General features: G+C 41.0%; 2 protein-coding genes and 1 non-coding gene across 3 annotated transcripts; 2 read left to right on the top strand and 1 right to left on the bottom strand.

Annotated features, from left to right (window-relative positions):
- Positions 1–495: 495 nt before the first annotated feature.
- mpx (myeloid-specific peroxidase) lies at positions 496–6484 on the top strand. The gene is made up of 16 exons (XM_085279451.1): positions 496–567; positions 707–772; positions 873–960; positions 1132–1307; positions 1489–1621; positions 2031–2160; positions 2259–2465; positions 2562–2919; positions 3093–3253; positions 3336–3594; positions 3684–3854; positions 3952–4189; positions 4406–4617; positions 4746–4774; positions 5237–5386; positions 5715–6484. The coding sequence occupies exons 2-16, from the start codon at positions 709–711 to the stop codon at positions 5721–5723; spliced, it is 2385 nt and encodes a 794-aa protein (XP_085135577.1). The 5' UTR covers positions 496–567; positions 707–708; the 3' UTR covers positions 5724–6484.
- A 9082-nt stretch (positions 6485–15566) lies between these two features.
- Positions 15567–15638, bottom strand: trnad-guc (transfer RNA aspartic acid (anticodon GUC)). The gene has a single exon. It is a non-coding gene; the product is annotated as a tRNA-Asp (tRNA).
- A 4306-nt stretch (positions 15639–19944) lies between these two features.
- On the top strand, positions 19945–27237 carry loxa (lysyl oxidase a). The gene is made up of 7 exons (XM_085279450.1): positions 19945–20767; positions 21072–21180; positions 21641–21772; positions 23257–23413; positions 26487–26582; positions 26687–26802; positions 26920–27237. The coding sequence occupies exons 1-7, from the start codon at positions 20149–20151 to the stop codon at positions 26924–26926; spliced, it is 1236 nt and encodes a 411-aa protein (XP_085135576.1). The 5' UTR covers positions 19945–20148; the 3' UTR covers positions 26927–27237.
- Positions 27238–27838: the final 601 nt, after the last annotated feature.

Raw genomic sequence — 27838 nt, 5'->3', positions numbered from 1 at the left:
AATTTATTTAAATTATTTCCATTGTTTGGGATGCAGCAGGTCTGTGTTGAGCAGAATGAAATATAAAGTGCAGAAAAGCCAAATGCAATGTGCTCAGATAAGACTGCAAAGTCAGCTCAGGAGATTAATGTGAATAAAAAACATCATTATGTTTGATGACAGAAAGCATTTAAATAAAACTGAAAAAGAAGATAAATAATTTTATTTAAATCCCTAAATGAAATTACAAATATTAATATTTTTTTTCTCTGCTGTTGCCATGATGACAACCACCCGAAGTGGTACGCATGCCAAAATATTTATATTGTTTCCCAAAAATTATTGTCAGTCCTATCAGTTGACCAGAAGCAGTAACTGATGAGATAAAAACAAAGCATTTCCTTCAACACATATAGAAGGAACAAGGAAGAGCTCTTTACTGACGGTATCTGTACCTGCTCTATCTATGGGGGCGAGGCCTCTGGCCTCCCACAGAGTATAAAAAGGGTGAAAATGTGAGACAGCATCACTACCACCAGCTTTCAAAGAGCATCTGAAGCCCTGAGAGAGCATCTGAAACCTTCACAGGTAACAAAATGTTTTTTCTTTCTTAGATATTTTTATGTGACACCAAATTTAAAAAATAATAATAAAAAAAAAGTTTTTTGTTACTTTGTTTGTTTGTTGTTGTGTTTTTAACTGGATTCTGATTAAATGTTTGTTTCAGAAATGCATTTTTCTGTCCTGCTTATGCTGGGCATCTGCCTGGTGTCCGCTGAGCTTAAACCAGCAAGTAAGTCTTCACGCTGCTGTTTTGTCACTAATATTCATCCTCACCTGATATTTTTTTCCCCCAGTCATGTCATAAGATTGTTAATTTTCTTTGTCTGCAGAAGAATATCTTGGCAGTCCTTTTCTTCAGCGATCTTTTGAAGAAGCAAGGAAAATTGTGGATGATGCATACAAGTACTCCAGAGAAGAGTGAGTTAATCTCATAGGCTTTCTTTTAAAGTAACCCACATACCTACGCAGTAAAATGCTTTTCAACTGGTTTTTAAGCCAGTAGTAATGCCATAATTTATCAGTTCGGGAAAAAAAAGAAGAAGAAGAAATGCACCTTTTTCTCCAACTGTGTGACTTTTTTCCCTCCAGGAGTCTGAGACGAGTCCGCAGGGATGTGGTGAGTCCTCACGATGCTCTTCGTCTCCTGAAGCAACCCCGAGGTGACACACGCTCTGCGGTGAGATCTGCGGACTACATGGCGCAAACCATCCGTCTTGTGCAGGAGAAAGTGCATCATGTGCACAAGCGCTCACTCAATGCAACAGGTTAGACATGCAGCGCCCACACAAAGGCAACACACACAATCTTTGCGGCAACTTTTACTGGCTGGAGTTGAGAATCTTTAGTGTTTCATGATGCAAGACTCAATTCTCTCTTAATATAATTAACTATTAGACTTGTGAAGGTGACAAAGTTGCACTCAACTGTTTCTGTCACATTTTCCAGATTTGCTCAAACCCGAAGATCTGCAAAAACTTGCTGAAATAACTGGATGTGCCGCTCGAGTCAAAGCTCCGCAGTGCGTCACCACACCAAACCTCATCAAGTACCGCACAATCACCAGCGTGTGCAACAACCTGTAAGAGAAACTTTCTACTTTAACCTCTGTAGCACTTCTTTTATGCATATGCAACAACACACACCATTGTGCATTTCAAACATAAAATATAAAACCATTCTCATTTTCGACAAGAAAAATACTGCATTATTCATCATGTAGCCTATTTTAATTTTTTGATTTCATGGATAATAATGTGTTGCTGGGGATAGGGGGTGGGTGGGTAATTTATGTCATAATTCCTAGAAAAAATGAAAAGATTTTGTGTGGAATTAGTTGATTTTGAGACCAACTAGAGTCTAAATTCAAAGGAAATCCTTACGCAATACACCTAAAAATTTGAGACCTTCTATAGCAAAAGATGTGTACACTTCCCTTGGAGTTTCTCAAGTGGTGTTTCCAAACATGGGTGTTTCTTGATTACTTTTAGAAAGAACCCACGTCTCGGTGCTTCCAACACCCCCTTCACCCGTTGGCTGCCTGCTGAGTATGACGACGGCATCTCCGAACCCAAAGGATGGAACAGGACCCGGAAATTCAACAACTTCTTGCTCCCACTGGTAGGACGCACACATATCAGACTTTAATTTTAAATTTAATGGATGTATTTACTAGTTTTTATACCAGAATTGTGCATTCTTACTTTCTTTACTCTCAGGTGCGACAGGTGTCCAACAACATCCTAAGCACAGAAGACGCAGGCATAAGCAATGATTCCGTGTACTCTCACATGGTGACCTTGTTTGGCCAGTGGAACGACCATGATCTCACCTTCACACCCTTCTCACCCAGCATCCGTTCCTTTAGCAACGGGGTGAACTGTGACGAGAGCTGTGAGCACACCGAGCCATGCATTCCCATCCCGGTTAGTGTCTGACGCACGAAACCAAACAGTGGCATGTTGTTTTCGGTATCCATGACCAGCAGTTTTTTTCACCCATGTTTTCTTGTCTATGAACAGCTTCCTCCCGGCGACTCTCGCTTATCCTTCTCTCAGTGCATCCCTGCGTTCAGATCCGCCCCGGCTTGCGGCACAGGATACAGTGCCTTAAATTTTGGTGGTGAGACGAACAGGAGAGAGCAGGTCAACGCGCTGACAGCCTTCCTCGATCTCAGCCAGGTGTATGGCTCTGAAGATAAGCTCGCTCTAACTCTTCGCAATCTCACTGACGATGGCGGCCTGTTGCGAGTAAACACAGAGTTCAGAGACAACGGGCGTGAGCTGCTGCCCTTCCACAGTCTCCAGGTGCAAATGTGCGCTACTCGCAAAAGAGTCACCAACGATACAAACGCCAGGGAGATTCCTTGTTTCATTGCAGGTTAGTAATTTCTCAAGCAATCATTAAAGGAACTGCACTTAGTGGCACTTTGGTTTTATTTTTTAATGCCAGAAGTGGCTGCTCAGTTATTACTAATCCATTAAACTGCTCTAAATGTACAGTCTAAGCAGGAGATGAACAGTATTGATGTTTGTTTTCTTTCTGTTCATAAGGTGATTCCCGTGTGGATGAAAACATCGGTCTGACCTCCCTTCACACATTGTTTTTGCGTGAGCATAACCGCCTTGCTAGTGCACTGAAGAGGATAAACCCCCACTGGGACAGCGAGACGCTCTACCAAGAGGCCCGCAAGATCATGGGTGCTTACACACAGGTAGCTAAACTTCAGAATCAGCTTTTATATTCGCCAACATTTGCTCATATTTACTCAAATTAAAGCTCTCCGTCTCTCTCAGTTGTTTGTGTTCAGAGACTATCTGCCGCACATCGTTGGCACCGATGCAATGCGCAGACAGCTTGGCCGCTACCCCGGCTATAATCCCGCCGTTGACCCCAGCATCTCCAACGTCTTTGCAACCGCAGCTTACCGCTTCGCCCACTTAGCTATTCAGCCAATTATGTTCCGCCTGGATACAAACTTCCGGGATCACCCTCAGTTCCCTAGTGTACCCTTGTTTAAAGCCTTCTTCACACCCTGGAGAATCGCTTTCGAGGGTGAGTTGCATGAAGAAAACTTGTGTTGAATTTTCTTTTTATCCTCTGTCTTAAACTGTCAGCCTAATCTTTTTCTCTTTTATTTCCAGGTGGAATTGACCCTCTGCTGCGTGGTTTGTTTGGCAGTCCCGCTAAACTAAACACCCAGGATCACATGATGGTGACCGCTCTGAGAGACAAGCTGTTCCAGTTTGTACAGCATATATCCTTGGACCTCGGTTCTCTCAACATGCAGCGGGCACGTGACCACGGCATCCCTGGTACATCCCTTATTCACTTTTAGGTTTTTCTTTCTAGCATTTCATCATCTCAGAATTGTTCTCATCTGTGCTAACTTTATGTATTTTTCTCCTTAAGGCTACAACGCCTGGCGGAGGTTCTGTGGTCTGTCTCAGCCCAAGAATCAAGAAGAGCTGGGTAGGGTGCTGAACAACAACAACCTGGCCCGCAAGCTGCTGGAGCTCTATGGAACCCCCGACAACATTGATGTTTGGCTCGGAGGCGTTGCAGAGCCATTTGCCGAGGGTGGCCGTGTCGGGCCTCTGTTTGCTTGCCTCATCGCAACCCAGTTCCAAAGGATTCGCCAGGGTGACAGGTCTGTATGGGTATGGATGCTTGCAAAACAGTGTTGGATGTGGAGTTTAGAGTTATGGCGTTTATAATTTATACATCATGTCTGAAAACAGAAAATCTGAAACTTTGCTAATGCATGTTTATTTATATTATTTTTATTGACATCAGTATATCATTTAAGATATAGATTCTGTTGACACTAATCTCTTCCTTCCTCCACTTGGTGAAAAATTCTCAGGCTGTGGTACGAGAACCAAGGTGTCTTCACTCCACAACAGAAAGCAGCTCTGTCTCGTGTGACACTGTCCTCTATTATCTGTCAAAACACTGGGATTCAATCTGTCACCCGTGATGTCTTCAGTGTCACATCAGCACGCAACCAGCTCATGGCATGCACAGCGGCGCCTCGTCTGAATCTGGACGCTTGGCGGGAGAGACGCTGCGGCTTAGGTGAGACAGCACTAGAACAAACACTCAGCACCAAAATCACACTGATTTTTCACCCACGGTAGTTTAATGCAACTATTTTACATCTTCTGTCAAATTTTAAATAACAAATGTGGTGTTTGATCTTTCAGGCAACTGTTTTCCACTCAATGAAGCAGACGTGAGTATTCATCACTAACTAATTGCTAGTCACAATATAAAAGCACAACACCTATTTACATATCTTGTGGCTCAGATGGGAAGGTCATTTAATCCCTTCTTCCACTGAACTGCATGTCAAAGTGTGCTTAGGCAAGATACTGAAGTCCACATTCACACTGAGTGTGCACCTAAGCACACTTTTGGCTTTATCTCCACACACTCACACCCCGATCCGTCCATGCAGTGTCCATACTGTGTCAGTGAGGTTAAAGGTCCTTAGGTAAAGAAAAAAGCCCTTGTATGATTGAATGAATGAGGCTTGAGAAAGCATTTTTAGTGCTCAAATTGAGTAGAAAGTGTAATGAAAGTATCTATTTGCTTCACATCTTGCTAAAGCTGGTACACAAAAACTTAAAAACCATTTATTGTTTACTAATTTGTGCATTTTTTTATTAAAATTTGGAAATTTCTTTTTATATAGGTTCTGAACGGGGTGCAAAGTCAGGACCTGCAGGGCAATGAGGTCATCGAAGACCTCCAGGACGATGGGGTCGTTGAAGACCTGGAGGCCAATGAGGTCACAGACGACCTGCGACTCAATGGGGTCACAGACGACGTGCAAGGCAATAAGGTATATATCTCCCTTTATCTTACTGTGCTGCTGTCAGATCATTATTTTCCATCCAATTAACAATACTAAATGTTTTCTAAATAGCTCAAAATATTGAAATAATATAAAATCTAATATCCTACAGACCCAAGACAAAACAGCTGTTTACTGTAGCAGACATGAAGTTAGAAATTTGTTCCCATTTCTAACCTAAGTGCTTAGTTTTGACCTTGAGGGTGAAAATGTCTCCCAAATAATGTGAGAGGTGGAATTGTGAAAAATTAAAAGTCTGCAATATTTAATGTGTTTACAATATTCTGAAGTGATTTACATTTTTGTTTCTCTTTAGTTCCAGTAGAGCTACAATGGCCCCAGAGACCCACCTTGACCTCCATCATTCTTGCCTGAATGAGTACATCCATATCCAGAGAGAATCACTTGTTCCCATTAGCTCATGTACAACAAACAAACCCACTGGAGTGCACAGACAGCCCTTTCTACATGCATTATCCCTGGTGTCTATGGGTTTAGCTTCATCAGTGCAGAAAGTGTAGGCCAAGCTGCTGCTGTACATTTTGAAGGTCTATCAGGGTGTTCAGCGTTGGTCATTGAGAGACATGGCACTTAACTAAAAAGTCTGCTCTTCACTGTCTGACACACTGAACTTCACACTGTCTGTCTGTCTTTGGATCTGTTATCATTACTCTGCACTTTGCTTTATGTTAATCAGGTCATAAATATTGAGCATTATTGTGGAGGACATACTGCTTTTTTTCTGTATGGCTAGGTTAGGGCACATTGTACAACTACATTTTATATTATTGTGCGAGATTAACATATTATTTGAATTTTAGCAATCAGCTGTATGAGTGTGATATGTGATTTCAGCAGATATGTCCAACTCTGTTACAGTATGCAGTTTATCGTACCAAAATTAATATTTTATCAGATTTGATGATGGGATTTACTAGTGCTATTACGAAGATTTTATGCACAGATGAGATGTAAGCATACCTTGAAAATGTTATATATTTTGCTTTATCTGCTTTTCATGGACTTGTCTATTTTATGTTGCATTTTGCATTCAATAAAAAAAAAAAACCTGAGCTGCAATAAACAGTGTGCTCTTTGTGTCTCCAACTGTTGGCTCCAGCAAGAGCCTAATTATTTATTGTGTGAAGTATAAATTCTCAAGACAGTTTACTTAATTATTATTCCTCCAGGTTTCACACGATGTTTTTTCCTCAGTGTTTTAAATCAACTCAGCATGTTTACTGCTCACAAGTAAAGATGAAGTATTACAGTAACACAAAATCTTAATGCAAACTATTAAATCGGAGCCAAATAAATAAAGTCAAGCCAGGATACCTGCCTACTGGAGCTGGTTCTTTGTGGATATACACAACTTAATTCAGCAATTCGGCATATATTTCACATTAGAAAAATCACACCACCAAACAAAAATGTCACAAAAAGCATATTGATAATTTTTTCCCTCCACCAGGCATAGCGGAGTTGGCTCGGTTTGTCCCCAGTATACCTTTATTGTTTTCTGACCACTACTGACCATTACTCATGCTCAGGACCCATGTCAGATTGACTACTTTTTTTTTCAAATATTTATCTATTGCTGCGTTGTCTCACAGCATGAATATTATGTAATTTCTTCTTCGTTTTCTTGTTTTACTGGCGGTTGGCAACCCATTTACAGTTTTTTCTGATTGCTTAAGCACATTTTTTGTAACTATTGGCTAATTTTGCAAAACTCTTCACACAAATAAGAAAACCTGTCACCCAATAATCAAAACATTGTAGTTCTCTTGCAAAAGCAAACACAGCTAGATTAACTCTTCACACCTTCGTAAAAATGGTCTTTCCGTATCAAACAGTACACACAAGCCATCATCTACTAAGCACACAATGCGCCAACTGCACACTGATGGTATGAATACAAAACACATCTGGCTTTTGCTTTCTCTGTGCACAAGGTAGGCTATGTCAGTTTGAGCTCATACTTCTGTCATAGATCCATAAGCATAGAGGGATCCAAACTTCAAGTACTGGTGTTTATTCAAACACATCAAAACAAACACAAGTGTTTATTTCCAAGTATAGGATTATTTGCAATCGCCATAATGACTATATGGGTTACTTGGTCTGCAGTGAACATGCTTCCTCTGCCCCCAGCATCTGGTCATCTAGCAATTCTGTAAAGTAACAATTTCAGTATTTTTACATCAATGGTATTGGTGTGTTTCTCATTGGCATATGGCAGTGCTACAAATCTTTGTGCGAAGTGACTGTACTCACCGATTCTCATTTCAAGATGTCCTTATGATGCTTGCTACAGTGTAGCGGCTCGAGTTAGGCTGGACCCGTTGGCCAGCTTCCCTCAGGGTCATTCCACGGTTGATTACATGGTCCACTATTGTAGCTCTGATGTCATCAGCAATTCTATTTCTTACTCTTCCTACCCTTCCTCTCCCCCCTCCTCATCTTCCTCTCCCCCCTCCTCGTCTTCCTCTTGCTCCTCCTTGTCCTTGTCGTCCTCTTCATCCTACTTCTTCACCTCCACGTCCTCTTCCTCGGCCTCCTCTACTTCTCACTCTTTCTGCTCCCTCCATTGTACTCCGCACACACAGCTTACCTGTATTATAGTGCTTAGGCTGATTGCAAAGTGAACTAATTATCTAAAAAAGTTTTCACATGTGAAAGTGTGCCAGACAGTTGGCAAATTAGTGTTAATGATAGCCATACATGTGTATACTTTTGCTAGGAGTGTGTTGGAAATTTGGTAATTGAGTGTTGTGCAGTGAATTGTGCCTACAGTTTTGCAAAGTGTGTGTTACAAAATTGCAAACTGAGTGCAAAGCAGTTTTTGTGCTTTTAGTTTTGCAAACTCAGTGAGTGGTTTTGCTATAAGTCTGAATAGTTTTAGAGATTGTGCTACAGGAATCACAGTTAGGGTTTAATAAAGCAATCAGAAAAAACTGTAATTAGAGCAGGTAGTTGTACTGCCCTCTAGTGGAAGAGATGCAATTGTTCTGTCCGTTACGCAGGCCGATCATTTAGAGCAGGGGTCCCCAATCCCAGTCCACGAGAGCCGGTGTCCCTGCAGGTTTTAGATGTGTCCTTGAGCCATCACAGCTGATTTAAATGGATAAATAACCGTCTTGAAGTTCTCCAGAGGCCTGGTAATGAGCTAATCATGTGATTCAGGTGTGTTGACCCAGGGTGAGATCTAAAACCTGCAGGGACACGGCCCTCGTGGACTGGGATTGGAGACTCCTGATTTAGAGTACTACAGTTTTTTCTGAATGCTTAAACCCTAACTGTGATTCCTGTAGCACAATCTCTAAAACTATTCAGACTTATAGCAAAACCACTCACTGAGTTTGCAAAACTAAAAGCACAAAAACTGCTTTGCACTCAGTTTGCAATTTTGTAACACACACTTTGCAAAACTGTAGGCACAATTCACTGCACAACACTCAATTACCAAATTTCCAACACACTCCTAGCAAAAGTATACACATGTATGGCTATCATTAACACTAATTTGCCAACTGTCTGGCACACTTTCACATGTGAAAACTTTTTTAGATAATTAGTTCACTTTGCAATCAGCCTAAGCACTATAATACAGGTAAGCTGTGTGTGCGGAGTACAATGGAGGGAGCCGAAAGAGTGAGAAGTAGAGGAGGCCGAGGAAGAGGACGTGGAGGTGAAGAAGTAGGATGAAGAGGACGACAAGGACAAGGAGGAGCAAGAGGAAGACGAGGAGGGGGGAGAGGAAGATGAGGAGGGGGGGAGAGGAAGGGTAGGAAGAGTAAGAAATAGAATTGCTGATGACATCAGAGCTACAATAGTGGACCATGTAATCAACCGTGGAATGACCCTGAGGGTAGCTGGCCAACGGGTCCAGCCTAACTCGAGCCGCTACACTGTAGCAAGCATCATAAGGACATCTTGAAATGAGAATCGGTTAGTACAGTCACTTCGCACAAAGATTTGTAGCACTGCCATATGCCAATGAGAAACACACCGATACCATTGATGTAAAAATACTGAAATTGTTACTTTACAGAATTGCTAGATGACCAGATGCTGGGGGCAGAGGAAGCATGTTCACTGCAGACCAAGTAACCCATATAGTCATTATGGCGATTGCAAATAATCCTATACTTGGAAATAAACACTTGTGTTTGTTTTGATGTGTTTGAATAAACACCAGTACTTGAAGTTTGGATCCCTCTATGCTTATGGATCTATGACAGAAGTATGAGCTCAAACTGACATGGCCTACCTTGTGCACAGAGAAAGCAAAAGCCAGATGTGTTTTGTATTCATACCATCAGTGTGCAGTTGGCGCATTGTGTGCTTAGTAGATGATGGCTTGTGTGTACTGTTTGATACGGAAAGACCATTTTTACGAAGGTGTGAAGAGTTAATCTAGCTGTGTTTGCTTTTGCAAGAGAACTACAATGTTTTGATTATTGGGTGACAGGTTTTCTTATTTGTGTGAAGAGTTTTGCAAAATTAGCCAATAGTTACAAAAAATGTGCTTAAGCAATCAGAAAAAACTGTAATCAGGTAAATGGACTGATTCTTATATAGCGCTTTTCTACTCTCCAGATTACTCAAAGCGCTGTATACAACATGCCACATTCACCCAATCCTCACAAGCACTGACTCTAAACTGAGTGCTGTCTAACCACATTTACACACATTCATACTTCGATGGATGCATCGGAGAGCAACTTGGGGTTAGTATCTTGCCCAAGGATACTTGGCATGCAGACTGGAGGAGCCAGGGATCGAACCTCCAACCTTCCTCCAACCTGGCACAGTGGTTGGGAAACACTGCTTTAGCTAGCAACAAACTGTGCTAAAAGTGTGCTAAAAAAAAAAACCCAGCCCACTTTAACGTCTGACTATGGCAGACAGTTTAGGCTCAAATCGTTATGATGCTTGAAGGCCAGCAATGGCGAGGAATAACAACTCCCCTCCCCTCAAATGTGTTAAAGTAATGAGCCTGTTTTGAAAATGTAAGGAGCAGAAAGTACAGAGTTGTTTAAAAATGCAGAGAGTAAAAGTAAAAAGTTGTCAGAAAAATAAATACCCAGGTTTTCTACTTAAGTACAGTCACAAAATATTTGTACTTCGTTACTTCTCACCTCTGCAGATTGTAATAAAAAAAGTGTAGTCAAGTTTAATTTCAGCAATCTAATTGATGTGATTGTGCTTTTACTGTTTGTGACCTGTAGGTGGAGCCATCCTTCTTTCTAAACAAAATCATCACCTTAAGTGACATTCAGACCTTCAAAGCACGAATCCATATGTATCTGTACCTGCCGATTTATAGAAATGGCCAAATTGATAAGACACCTCTCATTTGTTTTTGTTGTTGTTTCATAGGAGCCAGATTGTATTGGAAAGTGGTCTTGAGCAATAGTTGTTCAGACTTTTTGAAGTTCTTCCAAAGTTTTTTTCATTGTTTTGCTTCTTTTTTTACTGCTTTTTTACTCATTTTCAGTCCAGTCCACATACTTGGTCTTTTTCAGAGGAATATGCTTTTTGTTTGTTATGTCAATTAATACTGACCTATGAATCGTTTAAACATAAAAAGGCCACTAACTCGAGGGATAAATCAATATTTTGTCTACACATAGCAAAGAACTAATTTTAATTTGTATCTTTAGAAAATTTTCTTTAGACACAGATCATTTGTTCCCATTTCTATAGCTGAATCTAATAACACAGTTTTGATTCCCAAAGAGCAATTAGCTGAAAACTTGACATATCTCGATATAGTGTAGAGCAGCGGTCTCCAACCTTTTTTGCGCCACGGACCGGTTTACGCCCCACAATATTTTCACGGGCCGGCCTTTAAGGTGTCGCGGATAAATACAACAAAATAAAACTAGTACCGGTACCGAAAAAAAGAAGATTTATTCATAACACACATGAAAAGACCCAGGAAAACCGAGTTAACAATAAAAACAATAACAAAATAACGCTGAAAACCGATAAAAACCCTGAAAACCATACATTTCACACCTGAGCCTCAACTCTCGTGGCCCGGTACCAAACGACTCACGGACCGGTCCGAGGCCCGGGGGTTGGGGACCGCTGGTGTAGAGTGTTTCCTTAAAATTTTAAGGAAAGTAGACAAGTGGAGGACAAAAAAAGAAGTAGCAGTCCTAAAAACACTGTCTACAACAGGTGAATAGTATCTAAAACTAATATCCATAAGAAATCCACAGAAAAATCAGACACAGGACCTGAGAAATGTATCTGGCTCGTCAATTGATCCATCTACTGTTCACTTATGCTTCATCACAAAAGGTCTCGGTGGAAAGATGTCTGTCAAGAAGCCATGGTTAAGGAGGGGAGAAAAGGCTGAGGTATCCCACATTACACAAGAACTGGACTGAAAGTCAGTGGAAACAGTCTTATAGAGGGATGAATCCAAACTTACAACTTCTTTCCAATATTGTTGTCAGTATGTATGGAGGCAGTTGGGAGAGAGGTACAACAGTGAGTGTGAGTGGAGGCTCTGTAATGGTTTGGATTTCATTTCATTTCATTTCAGCAAGGGGTGTTTGGGCATCTGATTGTTAACAGCTTCATTTTCAGCCTGACAAGAATCCCCAACACACTATAGATGCAATAAAAGCATGCCTGGATAGAAACACACACAGTGGAACTATGCTATGAGTCATGGACTGGCCTCCCCAGAGTCCAAACCTCTACAATATTGTAGCAGAGTGGGATCATATTTGACAGAGAACAGAACGAAAGGCAGCCAATATACAAAGAAGGACTTTGATTTTCCTTTAAGAAGCCTGGCGAACTATTCCTGAAAGACTACTTTAAGAAATTTTAAGAAAGCTGCCTAAGAGAGTTCAGACTGTGCTGAAGAATAGAGGTGGTCACACCAAATACTGACCTTCAAACTCACTAGAATTGTACAGATTCTGTTTTGGTTTTTAACTTAATTCTCAAAAACCACTCTTTTAGGTGGTTTGCACTAGTTTGTGCAAACCAAACCCCTTTATGAAAGTCAAAGCAAATCCGCGGCATAGCAAATGATCTCCTGCTGGTTGCTTATGTTGACAGGTGAAAAGCTTAAACTTAAGTATGAATGAGAAAAATAACGTGTTTGTTTATTTGCCGATTTATTGATTTGGTTTTGTCATTGTAAAGGTATTACAGAAGTCTAACCTGCCATCATGAGCTGAATGTGATGGAAATGACAGACGGGCTAACACTTACTTGGTAAGACTTACACCTGTGTTTAGCTTACTGCATGTTTTCCAGCCCACCTGGGCGGCATGTGTTCTCACTGCGGGAGGAAAATGGAGTATACAGAGGAAAGAGGGGTGAGCGTGGGAAGAAACATGCAAACCTGTACAGGGACGAGGGACCAAGATTTACACTCACAACTTTCTGACTTGTGGCACCATGTTCAAAGTTCAGCAGTGCATTTATTCCTGATTTTCTGATGCTTTATTGCTCAGGAAACCCTCAAACTTCAGCCAAATTAAGCAAAGACGTCCATTAAATGAACTTAGCCTTCTCTTTCTTGATAAATGACATGTAAACAGTACGAAGGTGGATGAATAGTGGTTTACTAGACTATGATTGCAAAGTGGAAGCTTTCTCCACAGACAGTTATCTCACCCCCACTGTGGCTGCACCCAGCTTTACTTTACTGCTTTTCATCTGATGCCTTGGCATCCTCCTCACAACCCAACTTTACTGTTCTGGTTCACTTTCACTGCTCCCATAGTTTTCAGTTAAAGGGTCTGTAAACCAACCATATCCCATCTGCTCAGTACCAAACAGTGTGGTTAGCAATTACCTTGCGGAAATAGTGAACTATTAGCAGCTAATGAGAGAGTTGTTTTCTTTGGGTGTTAGTTGACAAAAACAAGGCAAAGCAAAATTTACAAAAAAAAAAGCTAAATCACATTATTTCAATAGCAAAGTCTCCACCTTTGCCCGAGTCCCGGTTAAAGTCAGATCAGGGATGTTGATAAAAGTGCAGTTTCAGTGTATTCGCCAAACGATAACTTGCAGGATTATTAGAAACAGCTGTTTCTTGTTGTGTGATTGAACAAACAGATCCCTTCAGAAATAAAATAAAAGCAGATACTGGGAGTGAGAAATATAAATCAGCACGAGTCACTGCATAATGTAAAGTTTGCTTGGTTCTGTCTTGATAAAGCACTCCTCTTCCTCCTCCTCCTCCCGGTTACAAAAACGTCAGTGTATGTGCAGATTGCCACGTAGTCCACCAGACTGTGTGTGTTTGTGTGTGTGTAGTGCAAGCCCCAGCTTGGGTGCTCCAACAGTAATGGAAACCCACCATTTATGAGAGAGGAGAAAATATTTGAATTGTCTGTTTCTGTCATAGAGGTCTGAGCTGAGCTTTATTCGATGAGGGAGGAGGGGAAGCCTGAGTGTAAATCTGAGAGTGTACAAATCTGTGATCAGGAGAAGCAAACTGTTGTGGGACTGAAGGTTGGAATCCTGGACGCAGAAGAGAGGAAGTAGGCTTTAATTTAATGTGTGTGTGTTTGTGTGTTTGTGTGTCTGTGTGTGTGTGTGTGTGTGTGTGTGGTCCTCTTTCACTGCGATGAGATCACCAGGATGTCATGAAACTAAATCCAGGAGACATTTAAGAAAGTTATATTCATTATAAAGCTGAACCTGGATTTTAAACATGTTTTAAGGACTTCTTTAAGTCCCAAAGTACCTCTGTGGGGATTACATCATACTAGTAGCTTCTTATAAAAAAGAATCAGACATAAGTACAGATGTTGAGTCAATGATGGCACTGAAAACTGGTGCTGATTTTTGATAAATTTAGCATTATGAAAGTGTCTTTTTTGTGTTTTACACAGTGGTGTTATTATGCAGGAGTCTGTCCCCTCCTCCATATTCTGCATCCCAGACGCGGATTTTTTGTCAAATTCTTTTAGCTCAAATGAGTGCCCAAAAAGTCAGGAACCGGGGTGAATTCCAGCGACGTGGACAAAAGAACTGGGTTAATTCCTTGCAGATGTGTCTCCAAGCTGTGTGAGCGAATACTGCGCTGCCCTCGAAGGAGGGAGAGAGAAGAAATTTCAATGAAATATGAACGAAATACATCAGTGACCTAGTACAGCTGGTTCTGGCTGTCTCTCCGGTGTTCCAAGGAAGGGAGGAGGAGGCAACCCGGGAACACGTGTACAAAGTTTTCACTCTTTGGAATAACTGTTGTTATGCAGAATGTATGTTAGTCATCCTAAAAGCAACAGCACAATCATGTCTTGGCTAAAAGGCGGGCTTTAATAGCAGATTTATTCTGGAAAAGATCCCAAATAGTTCAAATTCAAATGGTTAGACGGCATCTAGAAGACAAACTGAAGACAGAAAACAGTTGCGCAACAGCAGTGGATTATATTGCTGTTGCAGCTTTTTCATAAGAGTTTGCTTTTCTATCATTTAAGGTCATCGTTTTTTAATCCTGATTATTGCGAAGCCAGGTTCCATGTATCAACTGGATAAATTAGACTTTGGGACCTTCTTCTGTATCCACATGTACCTTTAGATCAACAGATTCACTACAAGGTCAATATACTTTTTCAAGCTCTTGTAACTGGCTCTGACTCACAGTTTGCACAAGCTTAAACCTCCCTCCAACAGCGAGATGATGTGTGTCTGTCATTATCCAAGAACAATACAGCTGGCTTAACTGTAATTTACAGTATGATTCAATCAGTTTACTCTACCATTAAATCGAGCCCATTTTTAGCCTATAAAGTATTTTTAGCATCTATTTTTCTCTTTACTTATTTTATTTGACATTTAATTCAGAAATTTTTGTCAAATTTGTTTTTAACACTCTTGAAATGTTAGGTCAAATATTCATAACTTAATATAGGGAAGAACAAGATGGCTAGCAACGGGGCTGGTTAATGGTAGTTTAGATCAGCCATGGACCGTTATATAGTTTGGTTATAATTTGGCTTTATTTCGTATTTAGTCACACATCTAATCTTCATTTACTGTGTTTTTTTTTATTTACTTGTGTTTATTTAATCTTCTCTAAAGCCTGTTTTGATTTGGTTTTTAAAATAAAACTGATGGTGCTAAGTTAATTTCTCATATATATAGTTTAAAAAAAGAAGAAGAAGAAAAAAAAAAGAGCCTCCCCGTCGGGGAATCGAACCCCGGTCTCCCGCGTGACAGGCGGGGATACTAACCACTATACTAACGAGGATTAGCTGTTAAGCTAGTAGCCGCATTGCAATGCTATGTGTGTCAACGAGGAGTTGTTTCCTTCCCAAGCGGCGCCTTTTTGCTGTGAAAAGAATGTGACCACGGTTCGAATCCTTTCTACGTGTCTTCATTTTCATAAAGAATCTGAGTTCGAATCATTACCACTGTACTATGATTCTGGTTATTACGTTGCTAACTATGGCTGACTAAATTCACCAAGCCATCGGAGGCACATGTGCAAACTGCTATCAAGAAACTGGAAAGCTGCCACTTCTCCAGAAGAACGAGTCCTACTAAAATCTTTTTTATGTGAGCTAGATGATTTATAACCAGCATAAAAATGTAAAAAAGTGTGTAGCTTGACATCAGTGTTTTTAATAACTCCAAACAGAGTGCAGCATGGATGCACCGAAACCGCAATATTATTGTTGTAAATCACATACGCATTTATTTGTATTAATTCGAGTGCAATGCTTAAAAGAGTACCTACATAGTATTGTTTCATCTTTTTAAATGTTTTGATTTAAAAAGCAGCTTTGTGATATAGTGACACCTTGATGCAGTGCAATACATTATAACGACTAGATAAGTTAAATAACGTCCTGTAAATACTCGTTAATATTACTAAAAATGCAAACAGTAGTCTACAGTCCCACAAACCAACACAACCCTCTAATCCTAATGAGGACACATATGCAATATTTCTTTTAGAATTTAGGTATGTAATTTAGGTATGTAAACAAGCAAAGATGGAAACCAGCACAAATAAGCTTTACTGTTATTAGTACAGTGTTTCACCTGAAAAGGTAGAAACGGCGGCTGTAAGCTTAACTGTTCATCACTGCCTTTGTTACCTTTTTAAGTTCAGGGCCTGGCTGCAGGGCTGGGGTCCACACTCTGCTTCATCATCACTCTGGGTTCTCTGCTAGCTTAGCGTTAGCTAACATGCTGTCTGCGCAGATGGTTGCAAAGAGTTGACGCTGTGTTAGCAGTTTAATGCAGTAGTTTCTCTCCTGGACGCAGTTTTCAGTTTATTAACGTCCTCTTGTCTTTTGTGCAATAAAAATAAAAGTAAAGTGCATGTCTCCACTCTTGAAGACCGCCACCATTTGCCCTCCTCCTGCACACGCACTAACATCAGCTAATTGTAGCAAGTGAACAGGAAGATATATGTTAGATGTTTCTATCGTTCTGTCCACCTGGGATGCAGACAACTGAAGAACTTTTGTAACCCAAATAACGACATAATTGTAGCTATAATGTGATTGCTGAATTTAGTACAGTCCCTGACTGAGTTATTGAAAAATGTAATGTAATTACAGTAATGTGTTACTTTGTAAAGTGTTATAACCAAATCTGGTTACAAACCTTGGTACAGAAAACTGCTAGAGTTTCCTTTTAAGTTAGTGTGATGGACAGGGTAACAGCTGAGGTCAGGCAGGAGGCTCCGTGGACTATGATGTTCACAGACGATATAGTGATCTGTAGTGAAAATAGAGACCAGGTAGTAACGAGCCTGGAGAAGTTGGGGGAGAAGAGGAATAAAAGTCAGTACAACAAGACAGAATACATGTGTGTGAATGAGAGGGAAGCAGATGGAAAAGTGAAGCTGCAAGGAGTAGATGTAGTGAAGGCAGGCGAGTTCAAATACCAGTGGTAATCCAAAGCAACAGACAAAGCACAAGAGAGGTAAATAAGAGAGTGCAGGCAGGGTGGAGACAAGTGTTGAAAAGGGTGAGTGAAAGGGAAGGTTTACAAGGTGGCAGTGAGACCTGCTGTGATGTATGGTTTGGAGATGGTGGCAGTGACATAAAAAGAGGAGGCCGAGCTGAAGGTGTGAACATTTCCATTGAGAATGGACAAGATCAGATGCCCAGCTCGGTTCGAGCAGACAAAGTCAGAGAGATGGCCTGTACATGCGCAGAGGATAGTGGAGATATTGGAAATGGTAAATGGCCTGTATTTGTATAGCGCTTTACTAGTCCCTAAGGACCCTAAAGCACTTTACACATCCAGTCATCCACCCATTCACACACACATTCACACACTGGTGATGGTAAGCTACATTGTAGCCGCAGCCACCCTGGGGCGCAGTGACAGAGGCGAGGCTGCCGGACACTCCCGCCACTGGGCCCTCTGACCACCACCAGTAGGCAAACGGTGAAGTGTCTTGCCCAAGGACACAACGACCGAGGCTGTCGAAGCCGGGGCTCAAACCGGCAACCTTCCAATTACAAGGCGACCTCCCAACTCTTGAGCCACGATCGCCCCTTAACGGTGAATATGGAGGTGCCAAGAAGAAGGAAAAGAGGGAGACCACAGCAAAGATTCATTGATGTAGTGAGGGAGGACAATGCAGAGAGTTAGTGTGACAGAGGAGCATGGTAGTAACATGGAGAGATGGAGGCTGATGACCCTCTCCGGGTCTCTTAAAGGGAGCAGCTGAAAGAAGAAGAAGAAAATGTGTCACTGCTCAAAAGATCCTAATGAGATGGGTTGTGAAGTTTAAAAACAACCTGGTGTTGTCATCCAAAAAGTGATTGGAAAATTGGAAATTTCACAGCCTTAAAATGGGCAGAGGAAAAGTATGTATAAGGGCTTTTTTTGTTACTTTTATGGTTAATATGTAAAACACCCTGTAAAGGTTGAAGATTTTCATAGTGCTTAACTCCTCCAACAAGTAACACAAGTCATTTGGGGATGAAAAAGAAAGAGAAAACAAGAAATTTAAATTACCCCCCATCATCATCATCATCATCAATGACACAACCTTGAGGAAAACCCAGAACCCCCAAAATAACAACCATAAGCTGCTCCAGTGTTGGTGCTCACTTTCAAACTGTGTGTGAACTGAAATAAAGGTTAAATGTTCTAAATAGTGTTATTACCATTTTTTGTGACACTAATGACCGGCACTTAACTCCACAGCTGAAGGTAACTCCCAGGCACAGATTTCAGTTTCAGCAACATTTTTTTTTTTTGCCTAATTTTCAGACACAGATTTAAAACCCATCAAGAACTAGAACTAAATCAAAGAAAATAAGTACAGGTGTAGAATTTTCCTGTCAGGTAACTTTTTCAGGTACTGTTTAGAGAAATAAAATGCAGTATTGTTTGGAGTCATCTGCTAGCAATAAGACACCAAATGATCTGTGATACAGAAAATTTGTTTTTATTTTTTCCCGTATTCATTAAACAGCCGTGTGTCACATGAGGTCTAATTCTTTTTTTAATGCTCTTTTTTTCCCTTTTTCCTCACAACTTGACTAAAATGAATCAAGATGTGTCGTGCAGCTACTTTGCTTGCTTGTGAATTTTGTGTTTTTAAAGATATATTGCATTCGTACATGTTGGAAGCATATATAATCTAATACAATCCAGATTCTTTCCCTTTAAGTCGGTTGTTCTCATAAAACTTTGCGATTTGAGAAGCTGTAAAATCCTTGTGACCGTTTACTGTGGTTTAGCAGCAGGCTTCCTGCGGTCAATTGTGTAGATGCTAGAAAAAACTTCCTCGTTTGCGAGAGAGAGAGAGAGAAAGAAAGAACCGTGGATTAAGTTTCTCAACATATGCATTATACATCTGGTGTCACCACCAGGGCAGTGATTTGACTAGACTGCAGCAAATGATTTGGATTTATCAGCAGAAGAACAGAGTTTAGCAGTCAGCTGCCAGACAGTCAAGCAGATATCAAGTATCACTAGAGGTTCCTCGGGACAGACTAATTGTGACTTTTGCAAAAAAATTTTGCATGTGATGTGTGTTTCACGTTTTCAGCAAAGCTCCAGTGCAGCTAGGGTTGAGGTTGGAGGGTGGATATGTGGCAGATGGTTTCCCAGAAAGTGTTGCATGGCCATCAAAGAGTCATGTTTAGGTTTGAAATTCTCCTATGAAAGAAAAATAATGGATGAGTGAATAAAGTTTTGGCACAGGGTGTTGCAGGGTGTATGTTTGGGAGTTCATCCAACAGTCAGGACAAAAGTTTATCATGACTTTTTATAAATCTGGCTGGAAAAAGAAAGGAATGGAGACAGTATAGAGACATTTCAAAGAAATGGGACATATTATTCATCATGACTAAAACGAAATGGATTCACAAAAAAAGCTTTCGTCTGCTGCTGTGTCTGTGTGATGCACAGACATACGTGTTTCCTCTTTGTGCTGAAGAAAAAAGGTTTTACTGCTGTTAAATTTGCCAGACTGAGCAGTTATCAAACACTCTTGGCTGGGCACGATAGCACTTCCAGTTGTTATATGAGCAGCAGCACTAGATTGTGCAACAGAACCAGCAACTCTAAATGCTGAACTCCTCCTCCTCGTCATCATCATCGCCGTCGTCTCACAGAGTGCATCTGCTGCAGAGCGTTATGAGTTTACACGGATACACTGAAACTTAGCTTTTCCTCACTGCTCACGGAGTATCCTTCAGACATAAATGAAGGATAACTGAGTCAAAGACAACCTCGTTATAACAGTCGCTTTGTCACCGTTTCCTTTAACCGTGTGCACAATGGGATTGCGCGTGTTTGGCACACCGCTTTACGCATACTCCTGGGTCTATTTATTTGTTTTCACCCTGCAGGCTGCTCAGTCTCAAAGGAATCCGGGAACACAGCAAGGGAATGACCAAAGAGGGGCCCTCCGGCAGACGCTACAGTGGTCACACAACGGCAAGATATTTAGCATTCTAAGCCAAGGGTCTGAGTATCAGCCGGCCAGACGCAGGGGCGCAACGCAGGAGCGAGTGCAGGAGCGACCTGTCACAATCATCCGGGATGCGGACACCCAGAGACAACCGGTGGCCCAGCAGCAGCCTCCCCGGCCGGCCTCCAACCCGCAGGGCCAGCGCAGCCTCCCGCTGCCGATCCAGAGGCTCGTGAGAGGCCAGGAACACCGCCAGCATCACCAAGCGCGTCCCGGTGAGCGCACAGGGACGCAGAGGAGCCGGAGAGTAAATGATACCCAAGAGCAGGTCGATGTCAGGAGAGAAGACATGATGGTGGGAGACGATCCATACGATCCCTACAAGTCCATTGACACCGATAATCCATATTACAATTACTATGACGTTTACGAGAGACCAAGGGAGAGAGCGAGACCCGGATATGGCACAAGGTATCATCAGTACGGTAAGAATGGGAAAAGTGCCCTTAAGACATTTAAATTAGCAGAAAGATAGTTGTTAAACACAGAGTGGAGCAGGGAACTATATGAATAGCTACTATATCAAAATATTAACATTAAAACATAAGATGGAAGCATGTTTCATATCAAAAACAGTCACTCAAGTAACCAGTTTGTCAATTAGTGCCTCTTTTGCCTCTAAATTTCAGCATTTTTTGCTTTTTATGTGTGAAAAATTTCCTACTTGTTGATCTGTTTTTATTGCATTATAATGGAGATTATGTGTCATCATTATGTGGTGTATTGTAGGTCTCCCTGATCTGGTTCCTGACCCATACTACATCCAAGCCTCGGCCTACGTCCAGAGAGTCCCGATGTACAACCTGAGATGTGCGGCTGAAGAAAATTGTTTGTCAAGGTAGACTGCTGTCAGGACTGGTCCACGAGGAGAAAAAAAAAAAGTGAAAGAAAAAAGCGCACCCGCTTTTGAGTGTGATTCAGAGAGTTCTCAGCCATAACAACCACTTTAAAGTGTTTGCGGGTGAAAGCTGCCCAGTGGGAGCATGAGATGAGGTAAAATTAACCAAATCCTGCCGCTGATGGTGCAGAGGGGGTGGTGTGGAGGATTTCTGTAAAAGTTTAATCATAGCCTCCTCTGGGAGAGAAAGCCTGAATGGTAAACACATTATTGAAAACTAACCCAAACAACCACTTTGCCTTTTAAAAAAAAATTTCCACCCACCATTTACACATGAACTGGCTCAACTCAGAAGAGGGTATGTAGCAGGGAAAACAAATCTTAGTGACATCACTGTGTCCACCTATAATAGTGTTTTTGGGGGGGTTAAAATCTTTTTATCTTTGTATCCTGTCTACAGTTCCGCCTATAGAGCACGAGACTACGATAGCCGCATGCTGCTGAGGTTTCCTCAGAAAGTCAAGAACCAGGGCACCGCAGACTTCCTCCCCAGCAGGCCACGTTACTCCTGGGAGTGGCACAGCTGTCACCAGTGAGTATAATGTCATGCCAGTGCTGTCCACCTCATCGTCACTCAGACAAAGAGTCTCTGTGACATGTCGTTGCATTAAACTGACACCCCAAACTGACTTTATGTGCTCCTTTTTGTCTCCACGAGACAATTGTTAAGGTGTCTGCACTGCAGTTTTTCCAGGTATATGAGGTTTCCATAAACCCAAAGAACCAAAAAAGAGAAAAAGACACACATGTATAGAAAAGCTTGAGAGCTTGAGATGATTGTTTCTCCAGATACTGCGGGGGGGGGGGGGGGGGGGGGGGGGGGGGGAGATTAAAAGTGGTTTGATCCAGAAAATATTCAAATATTAATGAAATTCTCAGAAAAAAATGGGTGTTTGGATGCATTTACAGTACATCTCAGCTTGACTCTGCATGCTAAAATATCTCTGCAGCTGAAATATCAAACATACTGAGTGTATTAATATATAAATACATGAACTTAGGAGGGACTTTTAAAAAGACATTTAAATGAACAAAAACCAGCTCTAAACTCAGTCTGGGAATTCTGCCCTGAGTGTGAAGTGAGAAGCTTTGGAAAGTCACGTCTCAGTCCATCCATCATTCCATCGACATTTCTTCTTCTACTTCCAGGCTGATGTTTATCAAGACTATGATTTAAAGAACAGGGGCGGTGTTTGGACATTAAAAGTGTTTTTCAGGAGATGCTACCAGAATTACTGGTTGTCTGTTGCAGTCTGCAGTTGTGGTATGGCACCCCCTGTTGAACCACAGCTGTGTTACTTTTGGCTGTTTTTATATTTTTGCAGAGATTTGATATCTGGAACAACATCTCAACACAAGTTTTAGCTGTATCTTTAGGCATTTGAAGAGGAAATCTTCTGTTTTTTCAAGCTCAACATTAAGACACAAAGAGCCTGTCTTTTCAATCTAAATCTAGAGTAGCCTAATTAAACATTTCATTCATTTACATCTGCAAAGTCATTAAAGCTGTATGACGAGGATATTATGCCCAAAAGAAAACCTGCTAGTATTTTTGTCCCATGTTTGAACTTACAGAAATGTGACTGGTGTTTCCAGAAAAACTACCTCAGTCCATAGTTATGCTGTGAAGCAAGCGGTCCTCTGAGCGACTCCCCAAGATGGAGCACTTTTGACAGAGAGCCAGGAAACCATTTATGTAGACTCTATAGATATTTTTCCGTGTTTTGAAAGTCAGCTGATGTTAAAAACCAGATTGCTTTTGTTTCATTGAACGAACTCTTTCTTCCTGATACTGGAGGTGAACCAGATGCTTATTCCTATAACCGTCTACATGACGAATAAAATATAGTTTTAGTCACTGTGACTTGAAGCCTTTTGATCCAAATGTATTTGACATATTAGTCTGCGTTTATTGGCTCATGAATGAAAACCTTTGAAAACTTCACACTGATGCGAAGTTCACTGAGTTTAATGACTTGTTTCTTCAGTTGCTGTCACTGTGCTGCTGATCCACAGGCACTACCACAGCATGGATGAGTTCAGCCACTACGATCTGCTGGATGCCACCACTCAGCGGTCAGTGGCAGAAGGCCACAAGGCCAGCTTCTGCTTGGAGGACACTTCCTGTGACTATGGATACTACAGGCGATATGCCTGCACCTCACATACTCAGGTCTCAGAGATAAGTGCTGTAAATGTAACTGTAAAGGTTGTACCTTACTTTGAAAAGGGTCACATGACAAGATTGCGCATACGTGAAAGGTGTTATACGTGGTGATACATCCACAGAGGAAGGAGAAAGGTGACCATCAGCACATTTAAGCACTTCAGAGTCTTTCAGGTTCATAAACTACATGTAAAATATGTACTAGCTACCATAACAACCAACATTACGATTTAAGAAGCCTCATTCTGAAGCCTTAGTTTGAGCGTATTGGGTGTTGCCTTCTTAGTTTTCTGAAAACTGTGTGATGAGTGAGGGGAAGCTACTTTCATGTGCAGTGGTTTACATGTTCGCCTAACATGTAAAAAATCCCCTATTTGAGACCATTAATAGACACAAATCCCTTAGGGGTTGCATGAGAAAGTGCATCTGGTGTAAAAATTTGTTGCTGTGGCAACATCTTTTAGAGAAGTGTGTAACTGTGTGTGTATCTGAAACTAGCGGCTGAGTCCGTAAACTCCTCACTGAGTTCACTCAGGATACAAACACACATATCAGCTGTTTAGCTGTCTTCTGTAAAGAGATCGTTCTGTAGACAGAGAAGTCGTCTGCTGCCGCCTTTTAAAGATGAATCCAGGTTAAGCTGCTCAGAAAGCGTTGGTTAGCATTTAGTAGAAACACAGTTCAAACGTTCATGCTTTATCTGCCAGATGTACAGCTGTTTCCTAACAAGTTCACTGTGTAAACAACTTGTTTTGGCTGCCTCTTTTTGCCACAGTGTACTAAATTTATCCAGTTAGCTCCTGTTAGAACAAAGTTGGAAAAAGTTTGAATTTTGCAACTAGCTACTGCTTTACAAGCTCACTTACTAAATACCTCTGTAGAAACCATAGTTTTTATTTTTGACTTGAATTTTTGGTGGGAGCTTCATTTTTATAGGAAATCACACTAACAATAGATCTGTTATACTCAAGTATCCCAGTACAGCACAATTCAGTTTGAAAAGGTTTTTTTGTAAGTCCTTGGCAGATTGCATTTATAAGAGACATATACAGGGAGTGCAGAATTATTAGGCAAATGAGTATTTTGTCCACATCATCCTCTTCATGCATGTTGTCTTACTCCAAGCTGTATAGGCTCGAAAGCCTACTAACAATTAAGCATATTAGGTGATGTGCATCTCTGTAATGAGAAGGGGTGTGGTCTAATGACATCAACACCCTATATCAGGTGTGCATAATTATTAGGCAACTTCCTTTCCTTTGGCAAAATGGGTCAAAAGAAGGACTTGACAGGCTCAGAAAAGTCAAAAATAGTGAGATATCTTGCAGAGGGATGCAGCAGTCTCAAAATTGCAAAGCTTCTGAAGCGTGATCATCCAACAATCAAGCGTTTCATTCAAAATAGTCAACAGGGTCGCAAGAAGCGTGTGGAAAAACCAAGGCGCAAAATAACTGCCCATGAACTGAGAAAAGTCAAGCGTGCAGCTGCCAAGATGCCACTTGCCACCAGTTTGGCCATATTTCAGAGCTGCAACATCACTGGAGTGCCCAAAAGCACAAGGTGTGCAATACTCAGAGACATGGCCAAGGTAAGAAAGGCTGAAAGACGACCACCACTGAACAAGACACACAAGCTGAAACGTCAAGACTGGGCCAAGAAATATCTCAAGACTGGTTTTTCTAAGGTTTTATGGACTGATGAAATGAGAGTGAGTCTTGATGGGCCAGATGGATGGGCCCGTGGCTGGATTGGTAAAGGGCAGAGAGCTCCAGTCCGACTCAGACGCCAGCAAGGTGGAGGTGGAGTACTGGTTTGGGCTGGTATCATCAAAGATGAGCTTGTGGGGCCTTTTCGGGTTGAGGATGGAGTCAAGCTCAACTCCCAGTCCTACTGCCAGTTTCTGGAAGACACCTTCTTCAAGCAGTGGTACAGGAAGAAGTCTGCATCCTTCAAGAAAAACATGATTTCCATGCAGGACAATGCTCCATCACACGCGTCCAAGTACTCCACAGCGTGGCTGGCAAGAAAGGGTATAAAAGAAGAAAAACTAATGACATGGCCTCCTTGTTCACCTGATCTGAACCCCATTGAGAACCTGTGGTCCATCATCAAATGTGAGATTTACAAGGAGGGAAAACAGTACACCTCTCTGAACAGTGTCTGGGAGGCTGTGGTTGCTGCTGCACGCAATGTTGATGGTGAACAGATCAAAACACTGACAGAATCCATGGATGGCAGGCTTTTGAGTGTCCTTGCAAAGAAAGGTGGCTATATTGGTCGCTGATTTGTTTTTGTTTTGTTTTTGAATGTCAGAAATGTATATTTGTGAATGTGGAGATGTTATATTGGTGTCACTGGTAAAAATAAATAATTGAAATGGGTATATATTTGTTTTTTGTTGAGTTGCCTAATAATTATGCACAGTAATAGTCACCTGCACACACAGATATCCCCCTAAAATAGCTCAAACTACAAACTACTTCCAAAAACATTCAGCTTTGATATTAATGAGTTTTTTGGGTTCATTGAGAACATGGTTGTTGTTCAATAATAAAATTATTCCTCAAAAATACAACTTGCCTAATAATTCTGCACTCCCTGTATGTGAGCTCCCAGACTTCAGTACCTCTGATTCATTTAGATTCTGAAGAATCTGACGTATGATTTGGTTTCTTAAGTGTCTAAAAAGGAGAGTTGGGCTTCATAAACAAGCTCTGCTGTTTTCCCGAGGCTCCTGCGTTTGAGAGAACAGCTTTAGAATTTCCTTTCTGCATGAGCCAGTTCTTATGGTGATTTAATGATTTCCTGTCTCTCCTGATGATTCACCTGCATAACCGTCTGTGGTCAGTTTTTCAGCACGTTGACTAATTTTCCATCAGTTTTTTTTTCGTAATTTTAACTTGTATTTTGGTCTCTCTTCTTGTTGACATTGGATCCAAAATCACCTCCAGGATTAAACCAAAAACGTTCTTTTTATATAATGACGGGAAAAACAGGTTGAAATCAAGTACTGTTTTGTTTTTTTGCATGTAAAAGTTTGCTTATATTTTTTTTTATATGGATGCTGTCCAACGCGCAGGGCCTGAGCCCGGGATGTTATGATACCTACAACGCAGACATCGACTGCCAGTGGATTGACATCACAGATGTGAAACCTGGCAACTATGTCCTGAAGGTTTGTTAGAAATACCACGACTTCCTCCCAAAGCACCTTTAAAAGAGTTTCATTTATCAATATTTCTTCTTTTACTAACAGATCTTTAACCATATTGTCCACAGATCAGTGTAAATCCTTACTACCAGGTTCCAGAATCGGACTACAGCAACAATATTGTGCGCTGTGATGTTCGCTACACGGGCAACTATGCCTACGTGTCAGGTTGTCACATGTCAACGTAAGTACGATGTCTGAGGTGACACTTTTAGTCCTAATATTTCTCACTGTCTCCATCGGTTAATTTGTTTTTATTAAGATTTTCACACAGAAACTATTTACGTGTTCACTTTTTTAGATATTAAAGAACGACAGTCATCCACAGCGGCTCAGCGGACACACTGTGTAAATGACAAAGAAGAGGACTGCACATGAAAGCATATAAAGCAACATAGATAAAAGAAAAAAACAGGGTTTTTTGTTTTCTTAAGACATGCATTCACTTTAAAATGTAATCACTCCCAATTTAGGAAAGAACAAGTAGGAATCATCTGATTATTATAGCAGCAGATAAAGTTGAATTTTTCTTTGCTTGTGTGGGAAAAGAAATCTTTGTTTTTTCTCCTTAATGAAAATCATATAACCTCAGCTTTGTTTTTTTGCTTTTCTTTTGGGGGGGGGGGGGGGGGGGGTATTTTTCATAGCTCATTTCTGTTGGATTGTACTGTATGCTTGCCTTTTACTGCCACTTGTTAGAAGAAATAAAATCCAGAAAAACATGAGCCTAAAAGAGAAAAATCGCAGCATAAATCATGTATATCACAATGTTATATTGAACCCAGTTGTTTAAAGGAAAATATATTTATATGCAGCAGATGAAACTCTCTTTACGCAAGAGCTTTTGTTGAAACTTACTTGAATAAAACTGTAATATTGTATCGAAGTTTTAGGCTGATTATTGTGATCGTGGTGACTTTGTTTCCAACATGTATGTATATGTTATTGTCTTTGATTAAGCCACTGATTCTTTTTTTAAAACTGGATAAAATTTCTGAAAATAGCAAAGAAAAAGCTGATTGTTTTAATGTGTCACGCTAATATAAAGCAGAGAAAAGCAGCACAGAACCACTGCAGCAAAACAGAGACTCTCATTTCCTCACATTTAGTCCCTCTTATTGAAAATTACTGGAAAGATAGATTTCTATTACCTTCCTAGAGTGATGAGCACCCATCAAATACACTCTTGACTGTTTGTAACACAGGCTTTGCATAATAAA

This window comes from Mchenga conophoros, linkage group LG7 (assembly GCF_057382185.1).
Source record: "Mchenga conophoros isolate Kocher_MC1m ecotype Shallow Benthic linkage group LG7, M_conophoros_male_GT1.1, whole genome shotgun sequence".
In the NCBI taxonomy this organism is placed as follows: Eukaryota; Metazoa; Chordata; class Actinopteri; order Cichliformes; family Cichlidae; genus Mchenga; species Mchenga conophoros.
The sequence above is the reverse complement of the archived record's forward strand: the minus strand, read 5'-3'. Positions and strand labels throughout refer to the sequence as shown.